Genomic DNA, 15,881 nt, shown 5'->3' with positions numbered 1-15,881 from the left:
CCACAAATGGCAACTGCATCTATCATGTTCTGCCAATAAGGAGTCCTGTCACAAATAGATAATGATATTGATTAGAAATTTAGATGTCAAAAACTAAAATCATAAAACAAGTAGATATAATTAAAGTTTTACTTTTACTTTTAACTTTAACTTTGAAGATAACAAAGAAAAAAGAATCAATTACCTGGCTGCAATAAATGGAATGTTGGAAAAGTACCAGAATTTGCAAATCTCTTTTCTGGCAGCATCATGAATCTCCTTGTTCAAACCCATGCCCTCAAGCGTGGGTTGGGAGCCAGGAGTAGTGCGGGGCACAAAGTAACTATCCATTCTGCTTTTCCGCACTCTAGGCCGCAATAGGTTGGTGTTGGACTCTGTCTCAGTATGAGACCGACTACCACTAACACTCACATGAGCACTAGCACTAGGATGAAAAGGAGGCCTAGAAGAACCCTCCCCAACACAACCTACGGATGCGGAAGCTGATGCAGATGCACTTGCAGATGTAGATGCGGTTGCGGATGTGGGAGCATGGGAGCCAATACCTCTTAACCCTTCAAGTTGCATTTTCTTAGTCAACTTGTCTTGTTCAATTTTTTCTAATGCCACTAAACAAGAGCGTTTTGCCTCAGCGGTTTGTTGAGTGCAAACTGTGACATCATGGCCAGGTATGCCAGCAATGTGGTATTTCAATCTATAGATACCTCCCGAATTTATTTTTTCTTTGCAAAATATACATTTTGTTTGATATTTGGTTCTCCCAGGAAACTCTTCATTATATTTCCAGCATTCATCTTTTTTACCCATTGTGGAAATTGGAAAATGAAAGCAAAGGGCTGCTGCAATAAAAAAATTCATGTAAAAAATCAAAGTTTGCAACTAATAAACAAAAACTACAAAACAACAAACCCTAGTTTGCAATTTAGTAAAACTAAAAATAAAAAACATTCAAGATTTGCAAATGAACACTAAAAAAATTTAACAAAAAATGCATACTACACTAACATGCAAAAAAAAAACCAACACTTACCTCTTGCAAATGAGTTGAGGAGTGTTGATATTGACTCCTTAATGCTCCCAATGCAATTTATGGCCTCCCCAAATGGACTTTTGATCTCTTTGGTGCTCTTCCTTCTTGCCGGTTGGAAACCTATGGATTCTCTTTTCTCTTCTTCTCTCTCACTCTTCCTCTCTTCTACTCATACTAAGCAAATAGAAGGCTCTTTAGGGTTATAACAAAGAGGAAAGTCAACTTAGAAAGCAAATAAAACATGTGTTTTTTAAAAAAAATTGAACTTTCTATCCTTGCTGCCGCGGCCGATTTCTGGAGATTCACGATGGCGATTTTGGCGATTTTTGCCATGAATCGCCGATTTTGGCGATTCAGGCGATTCACAAGAAAAAATCGCCACCAGCGATCTCGGATTCCAAAAAAATCGGGAGCCATGAATCTTATCGCGATTTCGGCGATTTCATGGCGATTTTTGGAACTATGCTTCAAACTAATCCATCGAACCCATCTGGCACTGATTTCGAACAAATTTGACCACTGAACTGTCACAAGTCATTTTATCCCTTGTGCAACTTGTCGACTTTGTGCCAGGAGGTCCTTTGAATGGCCTTAAAAACTGACCAGAACACTTGATCGGGCTCTGAAAACTGGCATACTAACTCTTTGTTCCGCATACTTGCACCCTGTCAAATCTCGTCTCATGACGAATTTGGGGTCAAATGATATTCGCTGTTAAAGTTGACCTCAGAATCACGTGCAAGTAAACACGTCAGAAAACCAATAAACTGGGTTCGGATTTGGCTTTGAAAACTGGGCAAATGGGCACATGGGGAAACGAAAACTGGGACACTGGTTCTTTGTCATGAGGAGAATATGGATCTGCGATTTGGGCTCATGACGACTAACAGGGCGCACATGGCAAGCGGTCAAAGTGAGCTATTCAGAATTTGCAGACTGGAACAATGGCAAAAAAACATTTTTTGCAAATGGAATGGACCAAAAAAGTGTGTAAATGGATTCGTCACGAGTTGCAAACTGATACACTTGAAGTATTTTCAGAGTACTACACAGTGGTACAATCCATTTGATCCTACCAATCATGGATCTCAAGTTATGACGTCCCGAACAAGAGTACCGATCAATCTGCAGTTTATGACACTAGTAAAAAATAAAAATTGCGTTCGAAAACTGATCAAACGGATTCGTCATAAGCTGAAACTTGAAACATAACAAGTCTCTGACGTTTACAATGCAATGCAAAAGGAAAATTGTTATTTGGGTCAACTAGTTAAAAGTAATAACATGTTAAATAGGGCTTCCCAGAATTATGTGCAATGTGCATCAGCATGAAAACAGTAAACTACCAACTTTGAGGGATTCAAGACCTAGTCAAATGGATTCGAAATGACTTGAAATGTGAAACATAGGTTCTTGGGTATGGACACTAGATACTCCCAAAGTGGCGGGTCATGAAACATTTTTGGGTGCGAGATATTCAATCGCAAACATAGCCTCCTGACACTGTTTGAGGGTAAAATGCAGATTTGAAATTTGTTCAAAATGAGACTTCATAGAATGGCCTAGAATGGCAGTTTATCATCATGGAATATGTGGACGGGCTAAATGGAAGGTGTTAGAAGCATTGAACACCTCTTAAGCCTCAAAGGTACAGCCAGGTACAATCACATCAAAAGCATTTATAGGGCTCAATTTCTTCAACGGTGCTCAAAATTCGGGCTACAATTTTGAGCGCCAACAGTGGCTTTGTCTGGGGATGCATGTCCCTTGCGAGCATGGCAAGGATTCAAATCTCTGGAGGAAGCAGACCACACACCTGAACTTCAAAAACTTCTCTCTTGAACAACGTTATTGAAAGCAAGAAACTACCACTCCTACTATGTACACATGATGGCCCCGGGCCACCGAACTTTAACAAAATTGTTTACCTCTGTCATAAACCTGATTCTCATCCGAACTTTCATGAGGTAAACTGGAAATATCACTCATATCAGTTCCACCAATTAGATACACATCTTGAATCTCACCATTTAGCAAAACTAAATCTACATCTTGACTTTCACAATGCATATAAAAACTAAATTCATTTTCAACCACTTGCTCACTATGAAAGTTCTGATCAGCATGCTCAAACATATCGGACTGAAACTGAAAATCCTCTTCATTTAATGAGTTATGCATGCTATCAACTTTGAATATGAAGCTTCATACTCAACTCGAGGAAATGAATCACACATACCTTCAAATTGTGTATCCTTATGCATAACCGGATAGTATTCAAGTGAGCACTTTGACTTGTATTCACACATGTCATCAATGTCATAATCTGAATCTAATCCATAATCCTCCAATGACTCTTCACAGTCAGCAAATGGGTTAGTCATCTCATTACAATGTTCATCATAAAACTTGCTATAAGGTGCACGCTGATTTTCAACAACAACTTCATCAAGCGCCATGTTGTCATAATCAGATGCAACATCATGATCATACTCACTGTCATATTCGGAAGAAGAACAATTTGATTTCTCACAGCAGTAGGATAAAGTATCATCATTGAACTCATTCTCCACTAAATCTGAACCGTCCATGTGCTCTTCAAACAAAGGATTGATAACTCCATGCAATGACCCTCTTTGAACATTTTGACAAAAAATGGGCTGATCATCATTAGGATTCTCATCATATAAAGTGTTATTATACACTTTAAAACCATTACCCGTTTTGTCTTCATGGAGACTTTCAGCATGTGAAGAAAAATCAGGACTACATGCAGACTTGCTTTCTACTTCATCAATGAAGCATGTGGAATATGAATCAAAGTTACTTTCATAGTCTTCATGTAGGTGATTCAAATGTCTTGCAAGCAAATCATCATTTATTTTACCAATAGGTGCTGATGCATTAATTTTAAAATCTTTTATATATACTGCTGGTTACTACTGGACTCATTCTCAAGACATTCATCTACACAATTAGGTAATCCATCTTTATAAAGAACCTCTTTGTTCTCATATTGTGTAGACAAGTTTTCTCCACAACTTTCAACCTCTAGCTGATTTGCACAATTCTGAAATGGAACTTCATTTTCAGATTTAGGAACATTACTCATACCTTTACTAGCAAGAGAGTACTCACTTCCGTCATTGCTTTCTTCTTCCCAGCTTGCATCTGATTCACATGAAGATGCACATATGCTATAATGATCCTCTTCTTGACTTGAGAAATAATTTCATCATCAGCTTCATATGATGCCTCTTGATAATATGTTGGATCAGCAAATTCACCCTCATCACTTGATGCATAACTGTCAGCTTCTTTGTCCTTATAATGAATTGAACATATTTCCTTTTCATGATCAGTTATGTTTTCAACATGAAGCAATTCAACATTAGGAGAAGGGACCATTGAATTTATATTTTGCATGTATAACTTGTTGAATGAATCAATTCTATCTTTAGCTGATGTAATACTGGAAACATGTGCATTCAATTCAACAAGAATGTAATCATCTTTTCTTTGCAACAAAGAAATCTCATCTACACATGTTTTTAACTCTGAATTTTCAACAAAATCCTTTACAACAGCAGGAGTACACCTTCTTATAATTCCATATTTTAAATTGCATTCAATATCCATTGCAATTTCATAGGCCTGATATAGACTTTGTTGTTGTTTATCCCTCAGTAAGAAACCCATCTTCTGGCCCAAGTCGCCCAAATAAATAACTAAACAGATTTGATCATGGGGCCTACAATTTTCAGGGATACCCATTAATGTTTCATAAAATCTACTATTAAAGCTTGGGATCAATTCATCTTGTTCAATCTGAATTTCCATCAATCGATTCAACATTAATTTACATCTACCCACCCATCAAACTGTTCAATGAAGGACAAACTTAACTCATCCCATGAAGCAATTGAAGCTGTAGGCAAGCATGTGAACCACTCTCTTTCATCTCCTTTTAGAGTTTGCACAAACAACCTCATCCATAGATCTTCATGGCACACATCAAAGTTATACATCAAGTTAGAGAAACTTGGACATGCTTCTTTGCTGACTGGGACTGGTTCCTATCAAACTTTGGCAAATACCTTCTGATTTCATCAGGGATTTTATTAGGGAAACCAAGTATGCCATCATAACAAAATGGCACATATCTTTCGATATTCACAGATCTATAACTCTCACTAACTGGCTGCGTACTAGATGAAGCGGAATTTGACATTCCTCAAAAATTTGAACTCATTCACCAATAAATACTTTCATTCACAACTTGCAGCAGATCTGGAAATATCTTCTACCAATTTCAACTTCAAACATACTTTGAAATATAAAACACTTTTACCGAATCTACCTCTCACAAAGTATGTTGAATTGTACTAAACCAATTCTCCTATTTAATGCTATAAACCATCTGATGGATAAACTTTTGTAAATCTTACATTCATGTAAATGAAAACACATGAAAGTGGAGAATACCTTTTGATACGGATGCTTGCAACTACTTCAATGCTGCAAATAACAGCAGATTCAAATCTTATCTGGATTTAGTAACACTTGCACCGCATCTCATACAAATCTCTCACCCATTGTCAAGAACTTGAGATACATTCTTCAAATCTGCATTTCGACTGTTGTTTCCTTCAAAATACCTTCACATTCATGAAGCACTGGTGCAGAAATATGACTTTGAGTTGCCACTCACTTATTGAGAAAAGATTTACCAACTTACAAAACAAAACAAGCTGGTTCAGAATTTACAACTGGTATTTGCAAACTGTACTCAACAACATGAGAATTTCACACTCTTGACAAAGTAAAAGAACTTGACACTGATTCTGAACTATGACAGCAACTTATCAAAACATCAAGTAATTGTGATATTACAGATTATCCAATTTAGTCAAACTTCTGCTGTCAATGAATAAAAACACTAGGGAACATGAAACTTCAGCAAGGGAAATAAGGAACACCTCTTGCTATAGATTTGCTATATCCAATGTGTTTCATGCCAGAGATTTTGATTCTTTCTGTATGCACTCCCTAGCAGAGTTGCCATTTTGTTGGCGACTCGGATGGGCAAAACCCCACTGAGAGTAGGACTGAAATTTTCAATGAACACCAGACACTCTTGTCCATTCAACAAAATGGATTGCCACCTTGTCTCCCCAGTAGAGTCGCCATTTTGTTGGCTCTTGATTTAACAGAGTTTAAACAACCAAGTATGCAAGGCAAGAATGCATCTATGGGCAGCTATCTCCAATAGTGGACACAATTCACCAAAAACCTGGGCCAACTATAAGGCTACACTCCTTCTACACTTCAGGCTCTGCAAAACCTAGGCGGGTGAACCTCTTAGGATCCAATCATATGACCAGTGCAATGAGTATAATCAGAATCCAGAATAGCAGATAAAAACCCCTAAATCTTCTATACTTAACCAGGAATCTCAAGCATGAAATAGCTAAGAACATAACTCATGAAACTGGCAAGCTAAGTGCGGGTTAAACTTTGAATAACTTTGAACATGAAAGGGGAAACGTTTGATTAATGATGTTGATTCAACACAATCTCAAATATGTAGAAGTATAACAAGTGATCCTATAATTGATCAGTGCCTAATCCATTGGGCAATTCCATGAATTCAAAACATACATCTGTGATATTAGGACATATTTCGTATACTCAGACATTAGATCTATCTAATCACCTTGTGATTCAGACATCGGTGTTCATTCAGATCTCATTCTCACAAAATATCCTTCTCAAGTAACCAGTAACCTTGTTAAACATATCAAGCATTTATTTGGCCCTTTGGTCCAACAACAAAATACATCAAACATACAACCTGAAGGGGATGCAAATGGATCTTAGATCTTTGTTCCAAGACCACATAAGACTTACAGATTGCTGAGACAAGAGACAAGAACCAGAATGAAGCTAGTGAAATTATTGCTCATATGTATTCATTTCCTTGAAACTATACATTCAGATGCATAAAATTAAAACATGAAAACACCTAACATATCAAAACTTGCTGTATTATCTGCACTACTGCTGTTCACATGAGAGAATTATGTTGAAGAATGGTGTCACAGTCAAGGAAACATGTCAAAATACTGGAACCAATGGTCTCACAGCAATGAACTTTTTCTTCTCAGAAATTGGAACCTCTACAATAAGAAAGAAAGAGATTGATATAGAGGAAGGAATTCCCGGATTGAATCAGCAACTGACATGTGTCCACTTGAAATTCCCTCTCTTTGCCATGAAAAGACTCTCTCTAATCTCTCTCTTCAATTGGTGAATCAAATCCTTAACCAATTTGGCTGTCAAAAGCATAAAGTATCTCAGAAATTTGATGGAATAACAACCGCTTTTGATGCTGGATTTTAAATCATGGTTAAGCCAAAAATCAATTAAAAGGCCTCCAAAATGCAATACAATCTTCTCAAAGTCATTTTTTCCACATTTTGGCTTCAAATAGTCTTCATAATTGCCCTCTAACCAATACTGATGATCAATGATCAAAACTACTTGTTCTACTACTACTGCCAATGCCCCAAGAAACACAAATTGACCTATAGTACGAATCGGTGAAGACCTGTGCACAATTTGAATTCATATTTGGAAAATTTAGATCTTCCTGGTTCCGGTGGTATATTGGAACGCCTATTTTCGATGAAAATCGCTCCTGTTATGCCCCTTTGAAGTTTAAGCCTCTGAACTCCATGGTTTGCATTAAAAACCAAAAAATTTGAAAAATTAAATTTTTTTCTATAGTATAAACTATAGAACACTTAATTTTTAAAACAAAATTCAAATTTTGGTTTGAATGCATGGGCAGAGGGTATTATTTTACATTTAAAAACTCCTCTTCCTCCTGTAACCATTTGAACGGTGCCATTTGTCAATCTTTAATTGGTTCTATCTGCACAAAAGCACCACGTGTCATCGCCACCAAAGCGCCACCTGTCATTGCCACCTTAGCGTCACTACCTCGCTATGGTTATCCTGTGAGCATCTTCGCTTGGCGAGATAATGAGGGCCGTCGGTTGTGCCACGTGCCAACATCTTAGCACTCGGATTTGTTGCCCACCACCACATCATCACGGGGGTGGGTTTGTTTAAAATTTAGTTTCAACAACCTGCCGCTGACATCATCATTGGGGTCCCATAACAAACCTTGCAGCTTTCCAAAAGCCACTGTCTCAAAGACAATTTACTCTTTGAGTGCTATTATATTTAAAGATATAAAATGGACCTCCCACGGTGAATGTGGGATAATGGCCTACTGGCTTTTTACCATTTTCCTTCTCTCGAGCCTGGCTTCTTTTATGCGAGCCGGCCTTTGTGCTTTCTCCCGCGTTGCTCTGTTCTTTTTATTAGTGTGGGCTCTCCTCTGCTACGTGAGTTGAGCTCCCTGTTTTGACTATGTGTTCAGCGTCCTTTGGCTGGCTCGTCTTCTTTACGTGGACTCCCTCTTGTTTGCCTGCTTCCCTTGATCATGGCGTGGACTCGTTTCTTGCATTTGATCTGTCAAAGGGCATCTGTCTTCATCGCTGTTGGTCTTTACTTTTCGATAGTGGCTTTGATTGCTCCTCTTCTGTGATGCGTGTGTTCTTTGCTTATTTCTAGCATTTTGAATGTTTCATGCGCATGGGGTCTCTTTGTGCTTGGCATCTTCAACTGGCGGGTTACCTACCTTTTTGCTTGGTCTATTCCTTTGACAACGGCTTTGGATCAAGCTCCCCTACGCTTTGGCTTTTCTTGCAAATGGAGTATAGTGTGCTCTTTTGAAGGATTTATCATTGAGGAATTCTCTCAGTTTTAATTGCCTACATGGACCTTTTGTTTTGTTATATGAACATGCGCTCCAATACAATCAATACAAATCTCCCTTCTCAATTGTAACGTAGGGCTTTGTTTCTGCCGTTCTCTCCTTACTTCTTTGCTGGAATTGCATCGGATTAGTTGTAGAAATGGGTGACTTTCTCTAATTCGCGTGAGATGTGTTGATATTCTACCTCCGTTGACTGTCCATCTTCACATCCAGCCTGCATGGGATGAATATGACGTGCGCCTTTGTGCATCCAACAGCTTCCATTTTTAATATGCCTTGACTGTTCTTTGTCTTGGATGCTGATGGTTCTCCTTTTACTGTCGCCTCTGCAACCTTCTCTCACACGTGCCCCTACTCTTTTTATGGCATTTTTGATCTACTTTCATAATGCATGGGGGACTCCTTATTACTTATGCACGAGGTTGAATAGCATTGATTGGCGTGAGCTCTTTCTCAAGCCGTGGCTCTTTCCTTAGTGCTCGATGCTGCCTTCTAACTTTAAATGGCTTCTCCCTTGTAATGTTCACCATAGCATTTTGAAGTATTATCGGTGAGCTTCATCTCCCCTTTCTCTGCTATGCAATGGACACGCCCTGCAGCCTCATCCTTGGTTGTTGAGAAAACATAAAAGCGACTATCAAGCTGAATTGAGCGTGGATCATATTTCCCCAGTATCCCTGTAGCGGTATCTATAAATACACTCCTATCCTTGCTTGCGCAAACCAATTCTCACATATTGCTACACGGTTGGACTTTCAAGCCATTTTTATTTATGATTGACTATGTTGGTGGGTTCTGTAAGCTAGAGATGTAATTCAACTTTAATTATCAAAGACACCACTCTTTCATCTTTTCACTATAAAGCCATCAATTTATGAAAAATTTATCTAAATAATACGCTTTGCAGTTGTAAAATTTTAGTCCCATTCACTTTAAAGTTGTAGCCAATCTTTTCTCATATGGAATCAAGCATTCAAGCTCAAGCTATCTGTAACCAACCATCTTCAGAACAAGCGTACTTCAGCCTGCCTTAAGTCGAGAGCTTTGGAAAAGAGAAATGTAATTCATTACAATATCAAAAACAAAGAACTATGACAGGGGTTGCAATTGTAAGTGACTCCTCGGGCTCCTTATCATTCAGATGATGAGTAGTCAAACTTAGATCAACATCCCATTTATGAATTATAATCAGAGAAAGCAAACTCGACTTATCAATCCGAAGCAATTACTCGAGCCCCAAAGTGGGTTTGACTCAAAATAATTTCGTTTTTGAACAACTGAAAATTCAAACTAATCCATCGAACCCATTTGGCACTGATTCCGAACAAATTTGACCACTGAATTGTCACAAGTCATTTTATCCCTCTCGTGCAACTTGTCGACTTTGTGTCAGGATGTCCTTCGAATGGCCTTAAAAACTGACCAGAACACCTGATCGGGCTCTGAAAACTGGCATACTAACTCTTTGTTCTGCATACTTGCACCTTGTCAAATCTTGTCTCATAACGAATTTGGGGTCAAATGATATTTGCTGTCAAAGTTGACCTCAAAATCATCTGCAAGTAAACACGTCAAAAAACCAATAAATTGGGTTCGGATTTGGCTTTGAAAATTGGGCAAATGGGCACATGGGGAAACTAAAATTGGGACATTGGTTCTTTGTCATGAGGAGAATATGGATTTGCGATTTGGGCTCATGACGAATAACAGGGCGCACATGGCAAGCGGTCAAAGTGAGGTACTTGGAATTTGTAGACTGGAACAATGGCAAAAAAACATTTTTTGCAAATGGAATGGACCTAGAAAAGTGTGTAAATGGATTCGTCACGATTTGCAAACTGATACACTTGAAGTATTTTCAGAGTACTACACAGTGGTACAATCCATTTGATCTTACCAATCACGGATCTTAAGTTATGACGTCCTGAACAGGAGTACCGATCAATCTGCAGTTTATGACACCAGTAAAAAGATAGAAATTGCGTTTGGAATCGCATTCGAAAACTGATCAAACGGATTCGTCATTAGCTGAAACTTGAAACATAACAAGTCTCTGACGTCTACAATGCAACGCAAAAGGAAAATTCTTATTTGGGTCAACTGGTTAAAAGTTATAACACGTCAAACAGTGCTTCCCAGAATTATGTGTAGTGTGCATCAGCATGAAAACAGTAAACTACCAACTTTGAGGGATTCAAAACCTAGTCAAACGGAGTCGAAACGACTTGAAATCTGAAACATAGGTTCTTGGGTATGGACACTAGATACTCCCAAAGTGGCGGGTCATGAAACATTTCTGGGTGCAAGATATTCAATCGCAAACATAGCCTCCTGACATTGTTTGACATTTCGGGTAAAATGCAGATTTGAAATTTGCTCAAAATGAGACTTCACAGAATGGCCCAGAATGGCAGTTTATCATCATGGAACATGTGGACGGGCTAAATAGAAGGTGTTAGAAGCATTGAACACCTCTTAAGCCTCAAAGGTACAGCCAGGTACAATCACATCAAAAGCATTTATAGGCTCAATTTCTTCAACGGTGGTCAAAATTTGGGCTACAATCTTGAGCGCCAACAGGCGGTGGTGAAGGAATAGTGGGGGGATGTACACTCCCTGTCCTCGTGCCCCAAAAATGCGAGGGTTTTTAGGGGGTATGCATTATTGTGGAATATCGTCAATTTCTTTAAAAAGAAAAGATGAAGTCAACTTCTTTGACAAGCCTGCCATAGGGATAAAAACATATGCCAATAGGAGGATTGTGCATTTTGGTCTGTGTGATAAAGCTGTTGTCATTTTAGATACAAGTCTCCTTAGAATGATGACGGAAGGGGTCATAAACAGAATTTGTTGGAGCCCAAACTTCCACAAAGTGGCTCATCAAGTTCTTATAACATTACCCTTAGTTCTTATATGCAAAATAATTCTCTTGGATCTTGCCAATCCCTATAGGTCTTACAAGTGCCAAGTTAGGTGTCACATGAAGTAGAATGCTTTTAGAAATGGAAGAAGGAATTTAGAGGAAGATGTACGCAGTGCTTGCAGAAATTACATAGCCCAGGTCTTCTTTAGTGCTCGTATGTCTTAGAGTGCCCTATGGCCTTAAATGTGGAATGAGCCACTAGGAAGTGTTGTTGCTATGACCATACCCCTCTATGGTAACTCCTGGAGACCATGCAATGGTTACTGGGATGCAAGTCCATATCTCCATGATCACAATATAGTTACCACCTGATGATAGTGGTCTAATGGAATTGGAGAGTAATACCATTACCAAAGATAACTTTTTTTCTTGAATGTGTTTTATTTTTGGATATTGAACAAGAATTTTTGACAAGAGCAGAAAAATATATCAAATTAGCCACTAGGAGGTGTTGTTTCTATGAACATTCCCCTCAATTGCAACTCCTTGAGGCCATGCGTTGTAGCAGAGGCATTGCATAGAGGTTTTATTTAATGCTCGTTGGGATGCAAGCCCCTATCTCCACAATCACAATATATCTACTACTTGATAGTTGTTCTAAATGAACTGGAGAATAATTTCATTACAGAAAATGACTTTTTTTTCTTGAATGTAAGTGCCATATCTTCAATGTGTTTTATTTTTAGACGTTGATCAAGAATCTTTGGCAAGAGCAGGAATTTTATGGTTATCATATAATCAAGTCAGACTTTCACTACTATCCATATGACTTCCAGTAATCTCCTAAGCCACATTGATTCTTTTGCAGCTTCTTCGGTAGGCAGCCTCTATAGAAGAGAAAACTTTAGAAATCTATTCATCCATGTTATATCGTTTGGACCATAGTTCGAGCTTTGCAGACATAGCTGAAGGCATATCTTCTATTGATATCCTGACAACAAGTGTATTCAATTTGACAATACCCAAATATACTTTTGTTTTTGTGCAGGAATAATAAAGGAAAAAGCTTATTGAAACTTTGATGCACTTCTAAAATTTCTTTCTATTTTTCAGTAATTCAAAATATGATCCTGCACAAGTTTAGATGTCAAACCTCTTGATAGGTATTATGTGATCTAGATATTGTTAGGTTTATTGAAAAATAGGATTGATCTTTTCTTCATGGTGATTTTGATTTCTGATCAATATGAATCTTAATAAGTTTGGTAACTAATTTGAATCGATCATTTTTTAAAAAGTAAATCATGTGCACACTTTGCTTTGAGATACTTATAGTTGATCCTAAAGTATATATAGTCCAAATGATGAAAAAGACTGGATATAAATTTCCCAATAATTAACTCAATTTACTTAATAAGCAATTCATTTACATATGAAAATAATCAATAATGGTTTGATCAAAACATTGAAAAAATAGCCAAAAATAGTGCTGATTTTTATTTTATTCATATTCATTTTTATAAGAACATTACAGTATGAGATTGTCACAAACATAATATTAATCAATTTCAATGCTTTTTATTAGTAAATAGTCACCCCACTAAGCATATAATCGCTGAATCATCAAATAAAAATTTCGTTTAGTAATGGGTGAGCTATCCTTTTCAGGTCTGCTTCCTGGTTATTTTCTTAGGGCAACAAATACCCATTATAAGTAGGTGCATTATATCCAAGAAGTTACCTGGATTTTCTCAATACATAAAGTTTATTAAAAATGCTAAATTCATGTAAATGCAACCATTTTGATGGATATAAATTATAGAATGTCTCTTTCCTCCACGCTACCTGAATGTTGCAGCTATACTGATTTAGGGACTTAATGTCATTGTTTTTAATCCACCATTCTAATCAACGATTATAAAAAGGTTCAGTTATCTGTTTATTTTGGGTTTAGGGACTTAATGCCATTGTTTTCAATCCACCATTCTAATGAATGATTATAAAAAGGTTTAGTTATCTGTTTATTTTGGGTTTATGACTAAAAATTACACCTAGCCTATGTGCAAAATCTTTGTATAAAAGTCTGTTAACAATTATAGAGATCTCAATTAAGCATGTAGTGGGTGATTAGATCATCTACGCTCATAAAAAATGTGACCCATAAATGTTTTCCCAGTATTGATGCTCGTGTAGTAGCATGGGCATATTTGATACACTAATAAATACAGTTGTGATACTTACATATCAACAAAGATGATCAATAGGCAACATTTAATTTATCAATATTGTTAGGTCTATGCTTGTCATAATGCAATAGAATTTGGTCAGGGACATGTAGTAACAATATCTTCTTCCACCAAACCTGCCCTTTATCTCTATTGCAACTGATATGATCATCATGTGACAACAGGTTTAGTGCCAATTACCACTTAAAAGGAAGTAGAAACTCAAGCAGGTGATAGTTATGAGTGTATTAGCAATCATCACAGAGAGGCAATCTCATTTAGATTTTTTTCTTTCTTACTTCGTTGTGGTATTGAAATTAGAAAATATTTCTCCTCATAAAGCACATTTCTTGTAAGATAAGATCATTAATGCAAAAGAACATCAGCTTTATATCAATTGATGCAAAGTATTTCTACTATAAAAGCAAAAGTCTAAAAGTCACCAATCAAGGAGCAATATAAGCATCATGGTCATAACAAATGTGTTTATAGAGGTAATAAAGGCCATATGATCTTGGTCAAGCAGCTATAGGATTTCACACTCACAAGGAAAATAAGGCAATTGACTGAAGTAATTTTGGTGTAAGGCTGTGCATTTTGAAAGCAGACAACTAGCAATGAAGAGCCTGCACCAACCAACATATCGTAGCAAGATCTTGACCACATAATTGACATGATCATATAAATACATCATACCTGAGGGGTATTCCAAATTCTTGTTACAGTTGGTTGTGCTGTGAAAGAAAAAAAGCAGCAAATAAGTCACTGTTTTCTGTGGAGGACAAGTAATGAGAATGCCATTCATTGGACAAACACCAGAGCTACAGAATGAAATAATTTTTTTCTAATCTATTATCCCTTTAAATGAAATTAAAAACATCATCTATTATTCCTTAAAATGTCTCAAGTAGATCTGATGCCCTAACCTCCCCAAATAAATTTTTTACCTATTATTCCTTTAAATGATTTGGATAAGATACTTGCCATGGTCTTGGTTTGGGGAGTGAAAAAGTTATTTTTATCTCTCCTGCACAGTTTGGCTTTGTAGGGGGAGGTGTCCCACTAATTTCCTAATTGGGGGGGGGGTGGGTGGGGTGAACTAGGTTAAGGCATCTAAGTGTAATGTATGTGTGGGCTTATGGATTTTGGAAAAGCTTATGACTATATTTTGGCATTTACATTCTTCTTGTTTTGAAGGCTTTGGGCTTTGGAGAATCCTTCTACAGGTATTTTAATATTCTATTTAATGATGCCTCACTACAATTGTGTGAGTGGAGAACTTCCCTCTTCCTTCCCTTTGCACAGGTCTATCAGACAAGGGGGTTTGCTTGTTCCTGAAGCAGTTTGATATTTGTTGAGAGATTGATCATTAGGTCCCATTGGTGGTAGAGGGATAGCTTTATGTAATGGTGATTAATTATTAGAATTGCATTGTGCTCATGATACAACCCTTTTTCCTGAGGTGGATGAAAGATTTTGTTTAATATCAAGAGGAGATTGGAAATCTCGTGTCACTCTTCTTGTTCAATAATTGCTGTTCATCAGTTTTATACGGAATTGGGGTGGTCCCAATACATTAATTAGGTATTTGAGGTATTTAGCTTAGCTTCCAATCCTTCCTTCAGGAGATGCGGGTTAACATTAAGGTCACAAAGTGTCAAGGTGTATTTGCTCCCTCTTGTTTAGATATTCTGAGTCTATCAAAAGTTCGTCTTCTTACACTATCTATTTTTTTTTTTGTTGGCTTGTGTATTTCTTTATTCTAGCCGAATGAATTGTTAACTTTTGCTTTTTGGTGTCTGACGTGAAAGGTGGTAAGAAAAAAGTATGCACTTTCTTGGTGTCTTCATACTAAAGCTAAAGAGATCAGAGGGATGAGTTTAAAAACTGGTTTAACCAAATTAGTCACTTTTG

General features: G+C 37.3%; 2 protein-coding genes across 2 annotated transcripts in view; one reads left to right on the top strand and one right to left on the bottom strand.

Moving 5' to 3' along the window:
- On the bottom strand, nucleotides 1-1,589 carry LOC149570381 (uncharacterized). Its single transcript, XM_089823028.1, has 2 exons — nucleotides 1,031-1,589; nucleotides 1-839 (listed from the first exon to the last, which is right to left on the bottom strand). Exon 2 carries the CDS (start codon nucleotides 805-807, stop codon nucleotides 181-183), a length of 627 nt encoding a protein of 208 aa, XP_089679154.1. The 5' UTR covers nucleotides 808-839; nucleotides 1,031-1,589; the 3' UTR covers nucleotides 1-180.
- Nucleotides 1-15,881, top strand: part of LOC149570380 (E3 ubiquitin-protein ligase SINAT5-like) — a 70,265-nt gene that overhangs the window by 21,313 nt on the left and 33,071 nt on the right. The window lies entirely within an intron of this gene.

Source organism: Cupressus sempervirens, chromosome 3, assembly GCF_028749045.1.
Source record: "Cupressus sempervirens isolate cs-2001-9-10 chromosome 3, ASM2874904v1, whole genome shotgun sequence".
Classification (NCBI taxonomy): Eukaryota; Viridiplantae; Streptophyta; class Pinopsida; order Cupressales; family Cupressaceae; genus Cupressus; species Cupressus sempervirens.
This window is presented reverse-complemented; position numbering and strand designations above follow the sequence as displayed.

What these genes read in the sequence shown, in the direction of transcription:
- LOC149570381 (XM_089823028.1), bottom strand. Translation starts at nt 807, where the DNA reads ATGGGTAAAAAAGATGAATGCTGGAAATATAATGAAGAGTTTCCTGGG.